The sequence below is a fragment of the Pan troglodytes genome, chromosome 12 (genome assembly GCF_028858775.2).
Source record: "Pan troglodytes isolate AG18354 chromosome 12, NHGRI_mPanTro3-v2.0_pri, whole genome shotgun sequence".
Lineage (NCBI taxonomy): Eukaryota > Metazoa > Chordata > Mammalia > Primates > Hominidae > Pan > Pan troglodytes.
In genome coordinates, this window is record NC_072410.2 from 119,058,718 (window position 1) to 119,076,528 (window position 17,811).

At 46.1% G+C, this 17,811-nt stretch overlaps 1 protein-coding gene across 5 annotated transcripts in view; it reads right to left on the reverse strand.

The window, feature by feature from the left end:
* The window catches only part of DCDC2C (doublecortin domain containing 2C), a 139,375-nt gene that overhangs the window by 61,839 nt on the left and 59,725 nt on the right, over positions 1-17,811 (reverse strand). For all 5 annotated transcript variants that reach the window (XM_525678.8, XM_016946397.3, XM_054677682.2 and 2 more), the window contains 3 exons: positions 10,448-10,574; positions 8,919-9,019; positions 165-233 (listed from right to left, as the gene is read on the reverse strand). In XM_525678.8, coding sequence (XP_525678.5) covers positions 165-233; positions 8,919-9,019; positions 10,448-10,574 — 297 coding nt within the window. The remainder of the gene's footprint in view (positions 1-164; positions 234-8,918; positions 9,020-10,447; positions 10,575-17,811) is intronic.

Below are 17,811 nucleotides of genomic sequence, written 5' to 3' on the forward strand. Positions count from 1 at the left end.
CCCGATCGTGTCCATGGCTGCCTGCGAAATGCACTCGCTTCCGATTCCGTGCTGGCTTGTGTTTTGGAACCGACTTGTGATCTCAGATCCTTTCACCACCAAACGTGGCTCCGTTCAAAGTGCCTTAGATCCAAGCCATTAAACACAAAATAAAATGAACTCACCTTGTTGCCCTCAAAATCAGGGGTGTTCTCATGTATCTCTTCATCTTCTTTAACTATCTCAGCTTGTCTCTGGGGAGAAAATACACCGCATTTTATCAACTACTTATGTGGACCTCCTTTAAAAAAATCAGAGAGCACGTGAAATAGTGCGACCTTCTAGACCACTTCTATGGGTAGAGCTGGGGAAGTCACTGCAGTTTCTCCAGATACAGAATGGCATCCACTCTGCATTTTTGTGTTTGGCTCCACCAAGAAAATGTCAACCTGCTTGGTAAAATTGCTGGAGAAACCTCTTTCTCCTAAGGAGTGGCGTGGGCGCTCCAGAGACCTCTGGTCAGCAGGTGCTTTTGTAATTCTTGGGACACCGTGAGGACCCCACCCAGGGCCTTCTGCTCCCTGGTCAGCAGACGCCCTCCACAGCCTGCCTGGCCTCACTCCTCACATAGCAGTGGGTTCTCACTCTCCATGGTTATTTCCTAGTTTTCATGGCACACTGGCAGAAGACAAGGATCTGTCCTAATCTGTGTCCTGGAGCCTCTCCCTGCTCTTGGGGAGAAGCATGTGGTTCTGTGACCAAAGAAAAGACTCTCCAGGACCAACTTCCTTTATATTTCTGTAGCAGTCAGGACAGGCTGATGAGGCTGCAATAACAAGCCAACCAAGTATGCGTGCTGCACATGCGTGGCAGCTGGCCGGGAGGAGTCCCGTCCACACAGCCACTCAGGAAACCCACTGATGGAGGCCCCGGCACCTCCTGTTTCCTGACTGCAAAGGAAGAGAAGATGCAGTGTGGGTGCTGCACATGCGTCCAGCTGGCCAGGGGGTGTCCCGTCCACACAGCCACTCAGGTAACCCACTGATGGAGGCCCCGGCGCCTCCTGTTTCCTGACTGCAAAGGAAGAGAAGATGCGGTGTGGGAAATCACACACTGGCTCTTCATGCACCTTCCTGGAACCACTCACCTGTCATCAGGGAAGGCAGGTGGCATGGCCACCCTGAGTCACAGTGGGTAGAGAAGTGAATTCTCACTGTGTGACCAGAGAAAAAGAACTGCCATTAGTAATGAGCCATAAAGACCCAACAGCTCCTGCCAGCTGACCTTGAATGTGCAAGAACAGTGTTCCGTGGCGAGGCAGACGTGTAGGTATGTCTTCAGTATGGCAGACCCCATCATCCCAGACCTCAGACCTTCTGAAAACTCAGACCAAGGCTGTATGAGCATTATCTTCCTATAGCTTATGTAGAAAAGCAGTCGCAATGAATAAAACTCTATGGGGAGTGCTCAAACCACGTAAAAAAATAAGCTTTGTAAAAACACATTGTTTTAAAGAATAATCAACATAATGTCAATCAAAAACATGTTATTTTAAAGAATAGTCGATGTGATATCAATCACTGATTCATTCATTTATTCAGTAAGTATATAGAGGACACCCACCATGCTGAATACCACAATGCCAGAAGACACAAGTGACTGTGAGTACAAACAAACAAGGCCATCAAGAAGTCGAGAGTCTTATAGGGAAGATAGATATTAATTAAATAGTCACACAAACGAAACAACTGTGACAGGTGCTACAAGGAGAGGTACATGGAACAGAAAGAGAATGTAATAGTATTTAACATATATGGGAAAGCAACAAAGACATCCTCTGGTAATTGATTACTAATGTAAAATCTGAAGGATGAAACAATGTTAATACATAAAAACAGATGGGAAAACAGGCCTGGCGCATGGAGCAGCGTGTGCACAGCCCTGTTGCAGGAAGAAGCACTGAGCTTCAGAGTTGCTGGGGGTTAGTGCATGAAAAGCAGGAGTGACAGCAGCAATCTAACCAAAAGAGGATGCTAAGTGGGACCAGAGAGATGGTAACACAGGCAGAGAGGGGGGCAGAGATTCCAGACACATTTAGGAGGTAAAACTACAGAGTCCAAGATGATCTGGATACAGAAGGGTTGAAGAGGTCACTCTCAGGAATACCTCTTCAGTTTCTCTTTTGTCTTAATGGATCTGGGTGTCATTCATGCACAGAAGAAGGTTTGAGGACAGGGGAAGGAGACCGCGAGTTGCGTTCTCACTCTGCTGAGCTTCAGAGTCTTAGGACTCTGAATTAACACCTCCAGGAGGTGTTAATTCAGCAGATGTGCATATGTTCCTGGAGGACACACACACTGACACTGGGGTGATACAGAATTTTATATCACACACAGAGGACATCCAGAGTGAGAGGAGAAGATGCCCTACCCCTCATCCTTGCTGAACGCCAGCATCTGATGGCCAGTGAGATGATCAGAAGCCTAAGAGAAGGACAACGAGCGGCCAGAGGCAAAAGGGAAGTCAGGAGTCTCGTTTGACGAGATTCTCTTGCCAAAGGAAGAGAGCATTGCAAGGAAAAGCGAGTGGCCGGGAGCGCCATGGGTGGTGAAGGTCCCGTGTGACAAGAACTGGGGAATGTGTTGGGTTTGGTGGCACAGAGCGGAAGAGCTGTTTTTTGCCACTATGGGCAGAAGCCTGAAGAGATAAAGAAGAGGGGAGAAGATGGAGAAAGTGAGGAGACACCACTCCCTGCAGACCAGCTCGCATGAGGGGAGACAGACACGCTCAAAGAGGACTGAGACCAAGAAAGAGTTGTTTTTACTCATAACAACAGTGATTTCAGTGTGCTCATATGCCAGCCAGAAGGACTCGGGCATGGGAGAAGCTAAAGACACCAAGGAAAGAGAGAAAATTATTAAGCAGTTGATGACACACAGTCCTGAGAGGTTCTGAGTGGGAGAGGATCCAGCATCTGGGAGGAGGGGATATATGGGTAGAAGAGGACGGACCTCTCCTTCTATGATGAAGAAGGGGCAGATGGCACAGATTAAACATCCTGTACCCTGACAGCTGCCTAGCCCACAGCCACAGCTGCCTAGCTCACAGCCACAGCTGCCTAGCCCACAGCCACAGCTGCCTAGCTCAGAGCCACAGCTGCCTAGCTCACAGCCACAGCTGCCTAGCCCACAGCCGCAGCTGCCTAGCTCAGAGCCACAGCTGCCTAGCTCAGAGCCACTCCCTACGTTGTTCCTCACCAAAAAAAAAAAAAAAAAACATCCAGCCAGGCGCACTGGCTCATGCCTGTAATCCCAGCACTTTGGGAGGCTGAGGCAGGTGAATCACCTGAGGTCCAGAGTTCAAAACCAGCCTGACTAACATGGTGAAACACCGTCTCTACTAAATACAAACAATTAGTCAGGCATGGTGGTGCATGCCTGTAATTCCAGCTACTTGGGAGGCTGAGGCAGGAGAATCGCTTGAACTGGGAGGCGGAGGTTGCAGTGAGCTAAGATTGTGCCACTGTACTCCACCCTGGGCAACAAGAGCAAAACTCCATCTCAAAAAAAAAAAAATCAAAAATTCAAACTTTTTTCAAATACTATTCATACATTTCAGGGGAGCCTGAATCCCTTTCCAGACACGAGAAGTAAAGGCTGATTCCGCTAAACCACCTGAGGTCAATCGCCTCTCCCTGGCTAGGGACAAGAGAGGCATAGACACGCGGCAGCTTTCACAGGGGTCCCTGGGAAAGCCTCTCCTCACCGTTTAAATGGTGCAGTCTCTCTACTCTCCCCAGCATCCCATGTCTCAGTGTGCCAGCCACAGCAGAGACTGCCACCTTGAGATCATGAGGAGACAAGCCCAAGGCCAAAGGTGAAGGCTTGGAGGGAGGCAGTGGAAGAATGGGGTGCCCAGCCACTCCCCGAGGCTCGAGGGGGCCAACCCCAGAGCCTCTCCCACACGGAAGGCTCAAGTCCTTCTGTTAGGTGGCCTGATAAACGTTCCTGATTGTTTAAACCACTTCTCTTGAAGTTTCCCGTTCCTTACAGCCAAAACATCCTTACAGATATAGTAGCTAATTATACTTTTAATTTATTCATTAAAGCCAACACCCCAAGGATCTGGGTGGCCTCCGTCTGAGTTACTCTACACAGATAAAAGTGCCAAAGCCTAAAGCTTCATTAGGTTTTTTCCAATTAAACAATTCACAGATTACCCAAGTTTAGATTGACCTTCTCCTAATTAGTCCCAATTATTTTGGTTTCTCTTTGGTTGGTGACTTATTCTTATCTCTTTCTCTGGAGGGAAATGCATTACACCCCTTGGAGGCGCAGTGCAGGGGGCACTGCCCTAGTTGCTATTTGAGAATCCAAGGAAAGATACTCTCCTTTTGCACTGACTCTTTGAGACTCTCTAAAAATAACCGGATTTTAGAAGAGTAGAAATGGACCCAATCCTTTGTGATTTCAGTCAAACCATGCTTCTCACGCATCAGCTGAAGACCTGGGGTTTGCACAGGCTACTTACCACCTGGGGAAGGATGAAGCAGCCTGCTCTACTAAAATGGAATTGGCCATGTTCAGAGTAAATTCTAGACTATTTCCCCAAGAAAGGAATCACAGGTGAGTGTCCTGGACCTGGCAGGGTTTCCAATTGTACACATTTGCCCACCTTCTTAAAGTAGTTACAAAACTAAATATAATTGTATCACTGGAAGAAGACCTTGCTTTTGTAAAAATGTAGTACTTAAATCAGAATTTCAACATTAATGTTTTAACATCTGGGTGCCTTTTTTTGCACAGATTGTAAGAAAATTGTTCCTTAACATTGGGGCAAAATGATTCGAGACTTTAGTGTAAAAATTCACTGCTCTCTGAGAATGAAAGCTTATCGGGCAGCAGGCACACAGGCCACGCACCCCCGCGCATCTACAGATTCCCTCTGCTGATGGAGATGGTGGGGGAGGGGTGGATGCCAAGGGGATACATTATCTGCTATTATAACCAAAGATTTAAAAAACTTTGAAAATAAATTATAATTTCTTAAAAATAAAAACTCAAGAAAGGAGGGAATGCAGCCTAGGAGGGAAAAAAAACAGGGGGTCGTTAAAGACTGGCGATAATTCACGCCACAACCACCAGTGAATCGCCTTCTCTCTGACAGCCGGCCACGCCCCACAGCTTCCACCCCGAAACCCTGTCCCTCTTGCTCCCATTGCAGTTCCCACAAGCTAAGCCTTCCGTCCTATTCACAACCACTTAGTTCAGGACAAATGAGTTTCAGTGACTCTGAAGCTTCCCACTTTGATGACCCAGGTAACTGAGATCACTGGATTAACTCAGGTTACCGCTTCCCTAATGCAGAACCCCAATCTTGATTCTCTCATGAGCCACAGATGAGCACCCACAGAACTCTGTGAGGGTCTCCGTGTCAAGTTTGTGCTACAAGAATGAGCTTTCAAAACAGCCAGGAGCCTTGAGACGCCAGTGTGAACTTCCCAACACCGGCCCATAAGCCAGGGGCTCTGCAGAAAGCCCTGTGTCCGTTGATAGAGACCCAGGTGACAGAAGCTGGAGGGCAGAAAAGTGACTTGTATGATTAAAAGTATGTGTTGTTTTGTGAGTAAATTAATAAGAAAACAATTAAAGGCTGAACAAGAAAAGTGAGAACATTCTAGAAATCCAAGTACAGGTCAAAATGCACAATGAACACTCATCTGGCACTGTCAGGAAGACCAACACCCAGCGCCCCCAACGACCTGACTTCCCAGCTGAGCCTCCGACCCTCCCTGCCCACATTCAGTGAGGCCATGTTCCATTTTGTCCTCCCCTGCACAGCTATGAGATGTCCCAGAACTGACTAACAAGTACTGAGAGAAGCTCCTAGACACTGGAATAAAGGAAAGGTGACAGGAAAGGGGGCTGCGGAGTCAAAGTCTTATTTATCATCACAAATCGTAAAGATCATATGAGGCCCCTCCACAGGGGCCAAGGACGGGCCACATCCTTCATTTCTCCAAACGTGACAATGGGAATTTAGTAACAGATATTGAAGGTGTCACAGGAAAATCGAAGCGTCCTTCCACATTGGACATCCTCCAGGGATGCTCGGATGCTGTGCTGTGAGTGTCACTGACCACGAAGCAATGGCCTGGGATTTGGAGGACTCTGCATTCATGAGGTTCCCTTCTTCAACCGAGAAGGCTTGACTCCAAATTCATACATTGACTAGTCGGGATGTTATATTTTGTAATATTTTACCTTTATGGTGCCACTACACTGGAGGAAGCGTAATACTGCAGACACAATGAGAAACAGCATGTGAGATGCTCAGGCTAACCCACAAAGTTAAAATCAATTACTCAAAAACAGGAGACAGTATTCCAGATTACTAAAGAAGTCAGCACCATGAAGGCATAATATTAGGGCCAAACCGTCCTTCACTAATGGCCTGGAAAGTTCTCACGACACGGATATATGCACCTTCCCTGTGTCCATGGGGATGCCAGTCACCCTGACGCAGAGCCAAGAGCCTGCGCAGCAGGCAGCACAGGTGCAGAGTGGGGCCGGGCAGCCAGCCACCCTCGCGCAAGTTCTCCAGGCTTGGCCCACTCGGATGCAGCCACCCACCCGGTCCATGACTGTCCCAGGAACAGAGGGTCTGCACAAACCACATCCTATGTTCCTGCTCCATAGGAAAGAAGGAGGTCCTTGGACAACTGCACACAGGCAAGGCCTCAACTGTGTGTCATGAAGAGTCCTAGCAAGAAAAGGTTCGTGGGGAAATAAACAGAATTAACCAAAAGCTTATACATAATTTTAACTCTAGGACTTCTCTGAAACAATACACTCATGTGCACCGTGATTCCCCCAAGGAGAGATATGAGAGTGGCGCCTCCCACGTGTGCATTTTCAAAGATGCAGAACGCGATTTGGGCAACACCACTCTGTCTACACGGCCTGAGCTTCATGCCTTGCCTCTGTTGATCAAGTGCATGGGATTTTCTTGTATCCACTTCTGGAAGATTTCATAAGCTTTTGTGAAACACCTGCTGCATGTCAGGACCCAGCCAGTGGGAGACAAGGTGAGGCAACGTCCTCCCCGGGTGTGCTGTGCAGGAAGGGTCCTCCCGGCACTCAGCTGTCCCCAGCATCCCAGCTGACAGCCGCTCTTTCTGCTCTCACCATGCACGGAGGATGCAGAGGGAGGACGGATGACCTAGCTCACCCTCAGGGGGTCTTCCTATCCACAGACAATGGCTGAGAGTCTGTTTCTGTGTCACTCAAAGCCACAGGACTTGTGTTAATATTGTCGCTTGACAGTGAGAAAGTTACATTCACTGAGACTTCGCCCTACCTGGTGTGGAAAACTGCTGCACAGAAAACGCTTTCTGGAAGCCCCTCCTCCTCCATGGCTGGTGGGTGGAGCATCCCAGGGACCTACTGGCCCTCTTCCCTCCTCTCACCTCACATTAGTGCGGGATAACCGAATTCACTCCACTGCCTCAAAGACGATGGAAATCAGAATCACCGCCAACCAAAACTTATGAATATGCTTATTATATGCAAAGTTATGACAACAGTGTTTGTCATATGAGGATTCTGCCTGTGTTGAAAAGTTGTGTTGGACACTCAGTCTACAACCCAGAAAGCCACAGTAACATCCTAGTGACAACGGTATATTTGGCATACAAGTAACAGCCTAAAATGTCCTAGTTTCCTTATCACTAGAAAATTCTTAAGTGGGCAATACAAAATATTTTAACTGTTAGTTTGGATTTGCGAAGAAAATGAAATCTTTTAGTCACTTTTGACATGTCAAGGAAAAGAGAAAATAATATTACTAGAAATTTAGAAAATATGACAGGACTCATAGGAAAGGTGCTCAAAATGCCAAAAAAAAGGAAGTGGAAAGCTAGAATATTGAGATGCAGTCTGTGATATTTTTCAAATGTGTCACAGAAAATAAGAAATACAGCAGAAGTTAAAAAACAAAGTGCCAAAGTTAAGAGTGATCCATTCAGAGAAAGGAGTGGAAAAGTTTGCTGGATACCAGGATTTGGTGGTTTATAGTTACAGGAGCAGGGGTGGAACCTCATCTATTTTAGAGGAATAAAAATGGAACTCTAATGCTAATATTGACCTTTTAGAGAATATACATTCTTTGCTCAAAAACTAAGAATTGGAAATGTACTTGTTTTGCCTTCAGGTGGGTAGTGAAGACAAAGCATGCATTTTAGGAGATCACTGAGCACAATCTGCCATTTGCCCAAGTGCTGGAGACTCACTCAGGTGCGCAGCTGGGCTGGAACCCTGGCCTGACCCCGCCCCTTCTCAGAACCCTGCTCCCCACTCCTCCCTGAGGCCAGGAGGAGGGAACAGTGTCCCAGCATCCACCATGCACCAGTGCTGGCCACACACTCAGGCCACACACAGACCTGCACAGAGGCAGCATCCCCATCTATGGATAAGGAAACAGAGGCTCAAGGTTTCATTATCATGCCATCTGATCACACTGTTTACTCCATTATTCAGTCATCATTCCACAAAAAAACTACTAAGGCCTCCTCCATGCCGGGAATTCTGTGAGGTACAGGGCCCAACAGTGAGCGAGGCAGCCAGCCCCTTTCCTTATGGAGCCAGTAGCTTAGTGAGGGGACAGACACAATCATCAAATAATGATGAAGCCAAATTTGCAGTCACACACAGTGAAGTGTTAAAAGGCATCTCTCCAGCAGAAGCTGTGGGGGGGGGGTGGGAAGACAGGAAAATGCTTGACACAGGATCTGAGATGAGCAGTCTCTAACTAGGAGGAACACAGAACATTCTAGAGTCCAGAGAGAATTTGCAGGGAGAGGGTGAAGGATGACGCTGAGGCGGGCAGGAGCTGATGGAATGGAGTGAAGACGGCATGGACATCGGACCCCGGACACCCACCTGGTCCACAGGCACCTCCAGCTGCACGTTGTGCTCCTCTTTGACGTCCAACGCCCCTTGGGTTTCCTTGCTAGGAGTCGGTGCTTTATACACGTCACCTTCTGGGAGAAAATCACACAGACAAACTTTTGAAACCCATGGAGAAGCTGGAGTCCACTGCATATTTCCTGACGCAAACCCAAGTTACGAAGCTGGGCATCCTGGAGCTTCGGGCAGGCCACCTGGTCTGCAGTCCCAAACCCCGTCCACCTCACCCCGTTTCCCTCTCGCCCTTCCTGTTTGCATCTGCCAAGGTGCTCAGCGTGGTGGCCTCGATTTTAGCCCCATCTGCTTTTGTCTCTGTCTTCATGAAGGTCCTGGACCCTGAAAGTCATGCAATTGCTGTGCCCACCACGGTAGTCAGTCCACGAGATGAAGCACAGGGAAGGCCTGTGACCACCAAGCCTCTGTCCAGTTAATTCCGTTAGAAATAAAAACATGCAAAGTAACCCCACTGGACAGCAAAGTAATAGAATAAATTTTAAGAAAATGCAGCTTCAGCCAGGTGCAGTGGCTCACGCCTGTAATCCCAACACTTTGGGAGGCCAAGGCAGTTGGATCATTTGAGGTCAAGAGTTCAAGACCAGCCTGGGCACCATGGAGAAACCCTGTCTCTACTAAAAATACAAAAATTAGCCAGATGTGGTGGGAGGTGCCTGTAGTCCCAGCTACGTGGGAGGCTAAGGCACAAAAATCACTTGAACTTGGGAGGCAGAGGTTGCAGTGAGCTGAGATCACACCACTGCACTCCAGCCTGGGTGACAGAGTGAGGCATCATCTCAAAATAAAAGAAAAGAAGAAGCCAAGAGGGGAGGAAGGGTGTTTAGGAAAAATGACTTCCAAAAATGTTCAGCTGCTGCAGAGAAGTGCAGGAAAGCCTCTCCCACCACCTTGCTTTCTCCTCCATAACCAGCCACACCACTCACAGTCTCTCACTAAGTATCCATACATGAGACGGGACATGAATGTGCCTCACTCAGAGCTGGGCACCCAGTAAGAGCTCAGTGAGAGTTAGTAATAGTAGCAGAGTGGTAAAAATAGATGTCAGAGCACTTTCTAAATTATCTCATTTTAAAACCAGCTCTGAAGATCCATCTTTTAAATGTCTCTTATACTCAAAAAATACACCTAAACAATCTCGGTGGCTTTTATGTTCATGTTTCTCCCAAAAGATAGATTTATTTGTTGTTTTCTATGTCATCAGTCTTTAGAAAAGAAGATACTCAGTCCTGGTGTAAGCTGATTTTAAATATGTATTTATCTTGGAGGCCCCCTAATTAGAGAATCCCATTGCTTTCAGCAGTGAAATTTTTTTTTCTGCTCTGCCAACTACTGAACTATCTACAAGCTGAACCTTTTATTAATAAAGCAGATAGTTACAAGTCAAACAATATTTCTGGAGTATAAAATTTCTCTGAAAAAAAAAAATCCCATGTTCTTAGCCTGGTAAAATTTCGAACTGCCTACAGCAGAATGAAACTGCACGTCACCTGTACCCCTTTGGACTAAAGGTTCTGCCAATGTTTTCTTCTTTTCTTCTTTGGCATAATAAACAGAATCCTGTGTTTTAGGGGGTATGCCATCATATTTACAAGGTTCTTTTCCTTTGGAGTCCACCTACAGGACAAATGAAGAAGAGAAAGTGCATTAGGAACAGTGGGATACAAGGAGTCCGATCAGGTTCTCTGGGGGTGGTCAGGAAGACACAAGCTCCTCAGAGAAACCGTAGGAGGAAACTCAGGCACCTCCAAGAAGCCTCACTTCAAATGCAGCCTCTTCTGCTCTATTACTTGCATTCCCCTCTGAAAAGCAGCAAAAATAATTCTCTCCCTCCCTCCCAGTGCCTTGGCAGGCAGAGAAGGTTAGTCCACTTCCTAACTGTAGGTGGCCTTCCTAAAACCTGACAAAATAAGGGCTCGCTTTAGAGGAACAAGCAAGTCAAAGGAGGCGCCTCTGGTTTTTTGGAGACACTCTTTAAAGCTGAATAAAAACTGCTGTTCAGCAAGCATCACAAAGCCGTTCCTGCTGGAACCTCTGAGCAGGATGAGAATATCTGTGATGAAAATCAGCCATGTGGCGGTTTACTTTGGGGTTGCAATAAGGGAGAACTCACATGTTTTTTAATCTGTAAACAATAACAAAGCACAACTAGAACACAAAGTAAGATGACATGCAGATACCTGCTCCTCAAATTAGGACGTGGTCACATCCTGATGAACATGTCCGAAGGTGAAAGTATCTAAAGTCGAAAATGCATTTAACACACCTAGCCTACTGAACATCATGGCGCAGCCGTACCTTAAACATGCTCGCAACACTTACGTTGGCCTGGAGGCGGGAAAAGTCTTCTGGCACCGCCGTCCACTGCAGAGGGCACGTGGCTGACAGGGAGCTGTGGCCGTCACTGCCCAGCATTCCGAGAGTATCCCACGGCTTTCTACTGAATGTGTGAAGCTTTGGCACCATCATACAGTCAAAAATCCTAAGTCGAACTAAGTCAGGACTGCCTGTAATTCCCTTAGCACCATTACAGTTCTATCCCATAAACTATCTTTATAATACAAAATGTCTTTTTTAGGTTTTCTTTTTTTGATCTTTTCTCAAGTATTTGGAAGTGAATGCAGGCTGAAGTATATAAATAGGTATTTCTCCCGAGCTCTCTATGTCACTTAAGAAATGTCAAACTAAAAACACCTGCCTTGTGCCATTAATATATTGCATATGATGCAAACTGCCAGGTTTTCAATCTTTGTGGAAATTAAGGTATGAAAATAGCCCTCCAACCTTATACATGCGACCACACAAAATGTTTCTACCTATTTTAAGGAGTTTTCCTACGAGCTGAAATCATGTTCTTAAGGAGAAGAAATGAGATCTTAGCAGAACTGGTCATGGAAACAGAAAATGGTATATGGTGCTTGTATTTTGGGTGGGGGTTGGGATTCTGAAAGTCTAGTTGATTCTTTTCAGCATCACTGAACTCTGGTTGTTGAGACACATTTTCCATAACTTTGGCCTCTAAGATAAAGACACCGTGTGTGTGTGTGTGTGTGTGTGTGTGCGTGTGTGTGTGTATGTGTATGTGTGTGTGTGTGTGGTGTCCTATTATCTCTGGAATAGTACTCAAAGGACAATGACAAGCATGCACGACCCACCCTCGTAACGAGGGCACAGAAGCAGTTGTGACACAGAATACACAGCAAATGAGAACCACCCACGGTGTGACCCAGCCCCCACCACCCCGGGCACTGCAATGAGATACAAACGCAGAGCCTCCACCCTGACGTGGAAAGTCGCCCAAAACAAAAGTAACTTTGGATGCAGCAGGATGGCTGGGCAAACAGGAGGCACCATGTCATTACACCAATTTATTTCTCATCTCATACCTTACCCAAGCACACGCAGGAAATGTGAGTTTTTGCAAATACCTTATTTCTGTGAAATCGGGAGCAGCACAGATGCACCCTCCTGTCAAGTCTTGGCTCAAATCGTCCCTCTGCCCTGTCATTCCCAAGAGGGGTGCCCTGTCCCTTCCCTTGCCCTTCACACTTTACCCACAGCAGCATATGTAATCCATAGACAATTTATTGATGATGTTTGTTGTGTTTTTCTTTCGTCAGCAGAAGGTTAGAAGCCACCCAAGGGCAAGGATGTTGGTTTGTTTCTCCATTAATGAATTCCCAGAGCCTAGAACCATGCCTGGCACATAGCAGATGCTCAGTAAATATTTGTTAACTGAACAGGTGAATAATGCCAGCACACCTTATCACTTCCCACCGTTCAAACCCTTAAGGAGGTAGCCACAGCCTTGGGAAGACATCCAAACTCCTTAACCTAGCACAGTGGTATTCATGCTCCAAGACCCACCTGCCTTCCTAGTCCAAGCCATCCTTCCCTGCACCATACCTGTGCTGCTACAGCTCCCTTCCACGTGGAATTCCCTTCCTCAGCTTCTTCTTATGACGGCTCATCCTCCAAACCCCAGCTCAAGCCTCAACTCAACGGTCTCTTTGATGTGTTCCTATGACACCCTGACATAACTAACCACCGTGCTAAACAAAGAGTCAGCTCTCAATATGTGCGTGTGTTCAATTCAGCAAGCATAATAGTTGCTCAGTAAATCTCTGCTGATTTAATGAACTGAGCAGGAGGATGGAAAGACAGTAGGGAAAGAAGAGTTGAAAATCTGACATTTCTTCAGACAAGAAAATGCAGGGCATTGATAGACACAGATTCTGCAGGCCAATATCTATATTAAGTACATATTTTATCTGAACTATTGGGGAGGTTTCTTACATCATGCACCTTTGCCTCTTAGTACTTTAGTACTTAATACTGAAGGCGTGGGATCTATTTAATACTTCAGAGTGTGTTTCCTCACAACAGAAACATCATCTCTTACATAATCAGAGACAATTGCCAAATTCAGGATATTCATCTGATATAGTATTTTCATCTATTCTACCATCCATATTCCAATTTTGTAATTGTCACAAAAATGTGCTTTATAGCATTTTCCACTCAAGAAAAGATCTGTTCAGGATTCACATCACATTTAGATGTCAGACCTCCTGAGTCTCCTCTCACCCGGAACAGCTCCTCAGACTGTCTTTCATGACCTTGGCATCTTTGAAGAATGTAGGCCTGTCTTGCATTGCTTTATAGAAAGATCTAGAGTTGGCTATGTATTAGTCCATTTTCATACTGCTATGAAGAAATACCTGAGACTGGGTAATTTATGAAGAAAAAGAGGTACAATGGACTCACAGTTCCACATGGCTGGGGAGGCCTCACAATCATGGCACACCTTCCCCACAAAGCAGTGCCCCTGTCCTTTCCAGCTAATGCCATCTGCAGGACATACAAATATGCTCTTTCCTCCCAAACTTCCCTGCCCTAAACTGTGGTCCAAGTCTGAGTCTGTCCTAGTCAACCTTCAGAATAGAGCTTGTTGATGAACTTCATTTAAGTGGAAGATCTTGACTTCTTAAACAGCGCAAATTACAACATGAGTTGGAAAACTGACTAAAAGAAAGCAACAAAATGTTAATTCCATGGAAAAGGGAAAACGTAATCTAACCCCCAAACACTAACCCCCAAACCTTACAAATTGAATCATACCCAATCCTAGTATTGCACTTACTTTTCTTAATTTTGCTTAGTTTAAACTGTCTTTTAAATGTGGAGTCTCAAAGCAGTTCACAAAACTTGGGTCAGAGGAGAGCAGAGACTACATCTTTCTAGTTGCATATAATAGAGGTAAGCGATGAGAAATGATGAAGTCGATGCCTCCTCTGGTTACATTACAATTCTAATTTAGTCTGCTCATGTTAACTACCATGCTAATAGACTAAACATCTGCAAAGGTTGCAATAAAGCAGGATTCAAATTTTATTCCAGTTTTCTATATCTGAGCAGTAGCATCCTCAACAGTCACTGAGCAGCTCTGGTGGGTGAATTCATTCATTCCCTCAGTAATCGCCTACTGAGTGTCTACAAGGTATCCAGCTGGAAAATACATGACTAAAGAGCACAGTTCTACCCCGGCGAGCGCAGCAGAGAGAAACGCACGGGTAGCACCAAGCGCAAGTGCCTCACTTGGTTTTGTGTCCAGCCCAAAAGAGCAGAGTCCATTCTAAATGGTGGGCTGTGAAGGATGCTGGAATAAGCCCAAAAATGGCTTTACAGAGAAAATGGTGCTTACAGTCAGACAATGGGAACAGTCAACAGTAGGACATATATTCCAGGGAGAGAAGAGAGCAGGTAAGAGTAAAGGCTGTGAGACTAGAGACCCCGTGCAGCATGGTGGGACTAGGGCCACCTTGGCGGGTGCTCTTGCATTGGTGACACAGAGCTGAACAAGGATACGAAAGCCTGGGTATGAGCCAGGGTCGAGGGCAAGGAACCTTCAGTTACCGCGATAATTAAATTTCCATTTTAGAAAAATCCATGACCATTCTAGGAGCCTGGCTGGCAGTGGGATCTCCTGAGCTGGGTGACATCCCGAGCCGCGCTTACCAGCGCTGGGTCACGGGCCCGCCACGTCAGCTGTGTGGTCTCAGGTCTCTCTGAGGTGCGATAGAATGGAGATGGTGCCTGCCTCCTGGGGCTGTGCTGGGGACCACAACACTTCAGACAGGGAGGGATCTCAGAGCCAGGCTGGCAGTCGGCCAGTGCTCATCCAAATGCCAGAACGAACCTCTGTGAGTGAGTGGAACAGGTAAGACTTGACTCCGGACACACTGGCAGCGGTTGGGCATCAATGGTGGTCCAGGGGAGGGGTGTGGAGGGGCTGTCTCAGGAGAATCGGTGGGCAGTGTACAGACATAACCCAAGCACTCAAGGTCCATGTCCCCTCAGGATAAAGTCCAAACTCTTGCCACCCTCCCCCAACACTCAGCCCTTCACCCAGGCCCAGCCTGCCTCCCCATCCTCTTCCCAGGCAGCCTCACACACGCTTGCTGTTCCCCAGCTTGTCAGTTCCCCTAAAGCCCTACTCTCTCCAAAACAGCTGCCTCCTCTCAGCCACCTGGAGAACTCTCCTACACATCCTCCAAGACTCAACTCAAAGGTCGTCTTGTTCCCACACTGATATAGTTTGGATGTTTGTCCCCCGCCTAAATCTGATGTTAAATTGTGATCTCCATCCTTGGAGGTGGGGCCTGGTGGGAGGGGTTTGGGTCATGGGGGTGGACCTCTGATAGCTTGATGTGTCCTCACAGCAGTGAGTGAGTTCCCACGAGATCAGGTTAAGTGTGTGGTACCTCCCCTGCTCCCCCCGACTCTCTCTCTTGCTCCTGTGTTTGCCATGTGAGACGCCTACTTCCCTTCACCTTCTGCCATGATTGGAAGCTCCCTGAGGCCTCCCCAGAAGCTAAGCAGATGCTATTCCCATGCTTCCTGCAGAACCGTGAGCCAATTAAATCTCTTTTCTTTATAAATTCCCCAGTCTCCTATATTTCTTTATAGCAGTGTAAGAATGAATGAATACACACAGCTTCCTTCCCCCAATACCCCCTCTGCACACTACACCACGTTAGGAATAGTTCCACGGCCACATGCCTTGTGGTTTTCCACTTACACAGCCATTTCTCCTTCCAGCCTGCAAGTTTCCAAGGACAGGAGCAGGACAAAATGCATGGCACTCCAGGTGGCTTTTGTCAGAACAACATGGATCTACAGCAGCACTTGGTTAAAAAAAAAAAAAAAAAAAAAAAGGATCAAGCAAGAAAACATGGATCATGGATCAAGCAGGAATCCATGGCTTTCACAAGGAAGCATGCATGAACCTCACGTCTTACACCCACATTTCTCTCCGTCTCAAGTCTCAAGCCCTCCAAAATCAATGTGAGCTATATTTACAAAGGGGACAGGTACCGCTTCTCAATTTCATTCATCTTTCTCCCTATTGAAAATGTTTTCAGAAAATGAACCTGAGGTATGTTGGTTTTATTTCTCTGCAGTGCTTTAAAGACTATTATTTTTCTCCAGAGCCTATTTCAATTAATCCAGCTATATTTTAATGCTATTATAAGAGATTGTCTAGCTCAGGCAGCCTCCCAGGGTAACTTGGGATGAGCCAGTTTGTCTAATTGAAGGACAGTAACAACCTATTTCAGAGTCAGTCCATCCTCAGGTAAGGAATGACAAATGCTGACAGCAAAAAGTTCCCATGCGAATGTCCCATTTCCATCCCAAGTGGGTCAAGGTCTTCTACCAATGAACCAGGCCTGCTTTGAACATTTATTAAAGTGGAAGATTTGCTAACATTGAACCTGGCTGTTGCATCCTCAGGCTGCTAAAAGATGACAATTGCAGCCTTGATTGTTATGATATATTGCTCCAGCCTTGACATGATGAGCCAGCAAATGTCAATTCCAAAGCACTCATTTCACAGTGAAATTTACTGTTCAGAACAGGTTATTAAAGTGTGGGTCTCAGTCTGGTATGCACATGCCTCTACAACTGTTTTCACGCACACACACACGCACCTCCTTAATTTATAGGCATTATCTCCTTTTCATTAACGTTCACTACGAACACTTGTGCTCTATGCCCAGAAGAATTTCATATTAATGTTCTGATTGCAGATGTGATATAAATACAATGCTTATTAACTATTTACTGATTTTTCACAGAAGCCTGCACCATAAAACATTCATTTTAATATGTGAATGCAATTTTAAACATGTATTAAATTAGCATTTCTTCTTTGGAAGGCAATAGCTGTTAAAATCACAGTAAATGCAGTTCCTGTAAAACTGAATGCTATATAATGAGAGTAGCTTCATTCAATTACTTTCATTGGACTAAAAGTTCCAGTTAATTGTGCCAGACAGGATACTGGCAGACTCATAATGGCATATTTTCCAATGCTCAAATATTTGAATCAAGCAATAAGTGAAGTGAACCAGTAGAATAATGCAGGCTATTTTCAAAGTATATTTCAGATGTGCTAATAACTAAACTGCATTCATGATTTTTTTTTCCATTTCCTTGGGAAATGGGCTTTTTTTTTTTAATTTTAAGTTCTGGGATACATGTGCAGAACGTGCAGGTTTGTTACATGGGTATACATGTGCCATGGTGGTTTGCTGCACCTATCAACCCATCATCTAGGTTTTAAGCCCCGCATGCATTAGGTATTTGTCCTAATGCTCTCCCTTCCCTTTCCCCTCACCCTCTAACAGGCCCCAGTGTGTGATGTGCCCCTCCCTGTGTCGATATGTTCTCATTGTTCAACTCCCATGTATGAGTGAGAACATGTGGTGTTTGGTTTTCTGTTCCTGTGTTACTTTGCTGAGAATGGTGGTTTCCAGCTTCATTCACTTCCCTGCAAAGAACATAAACTCAT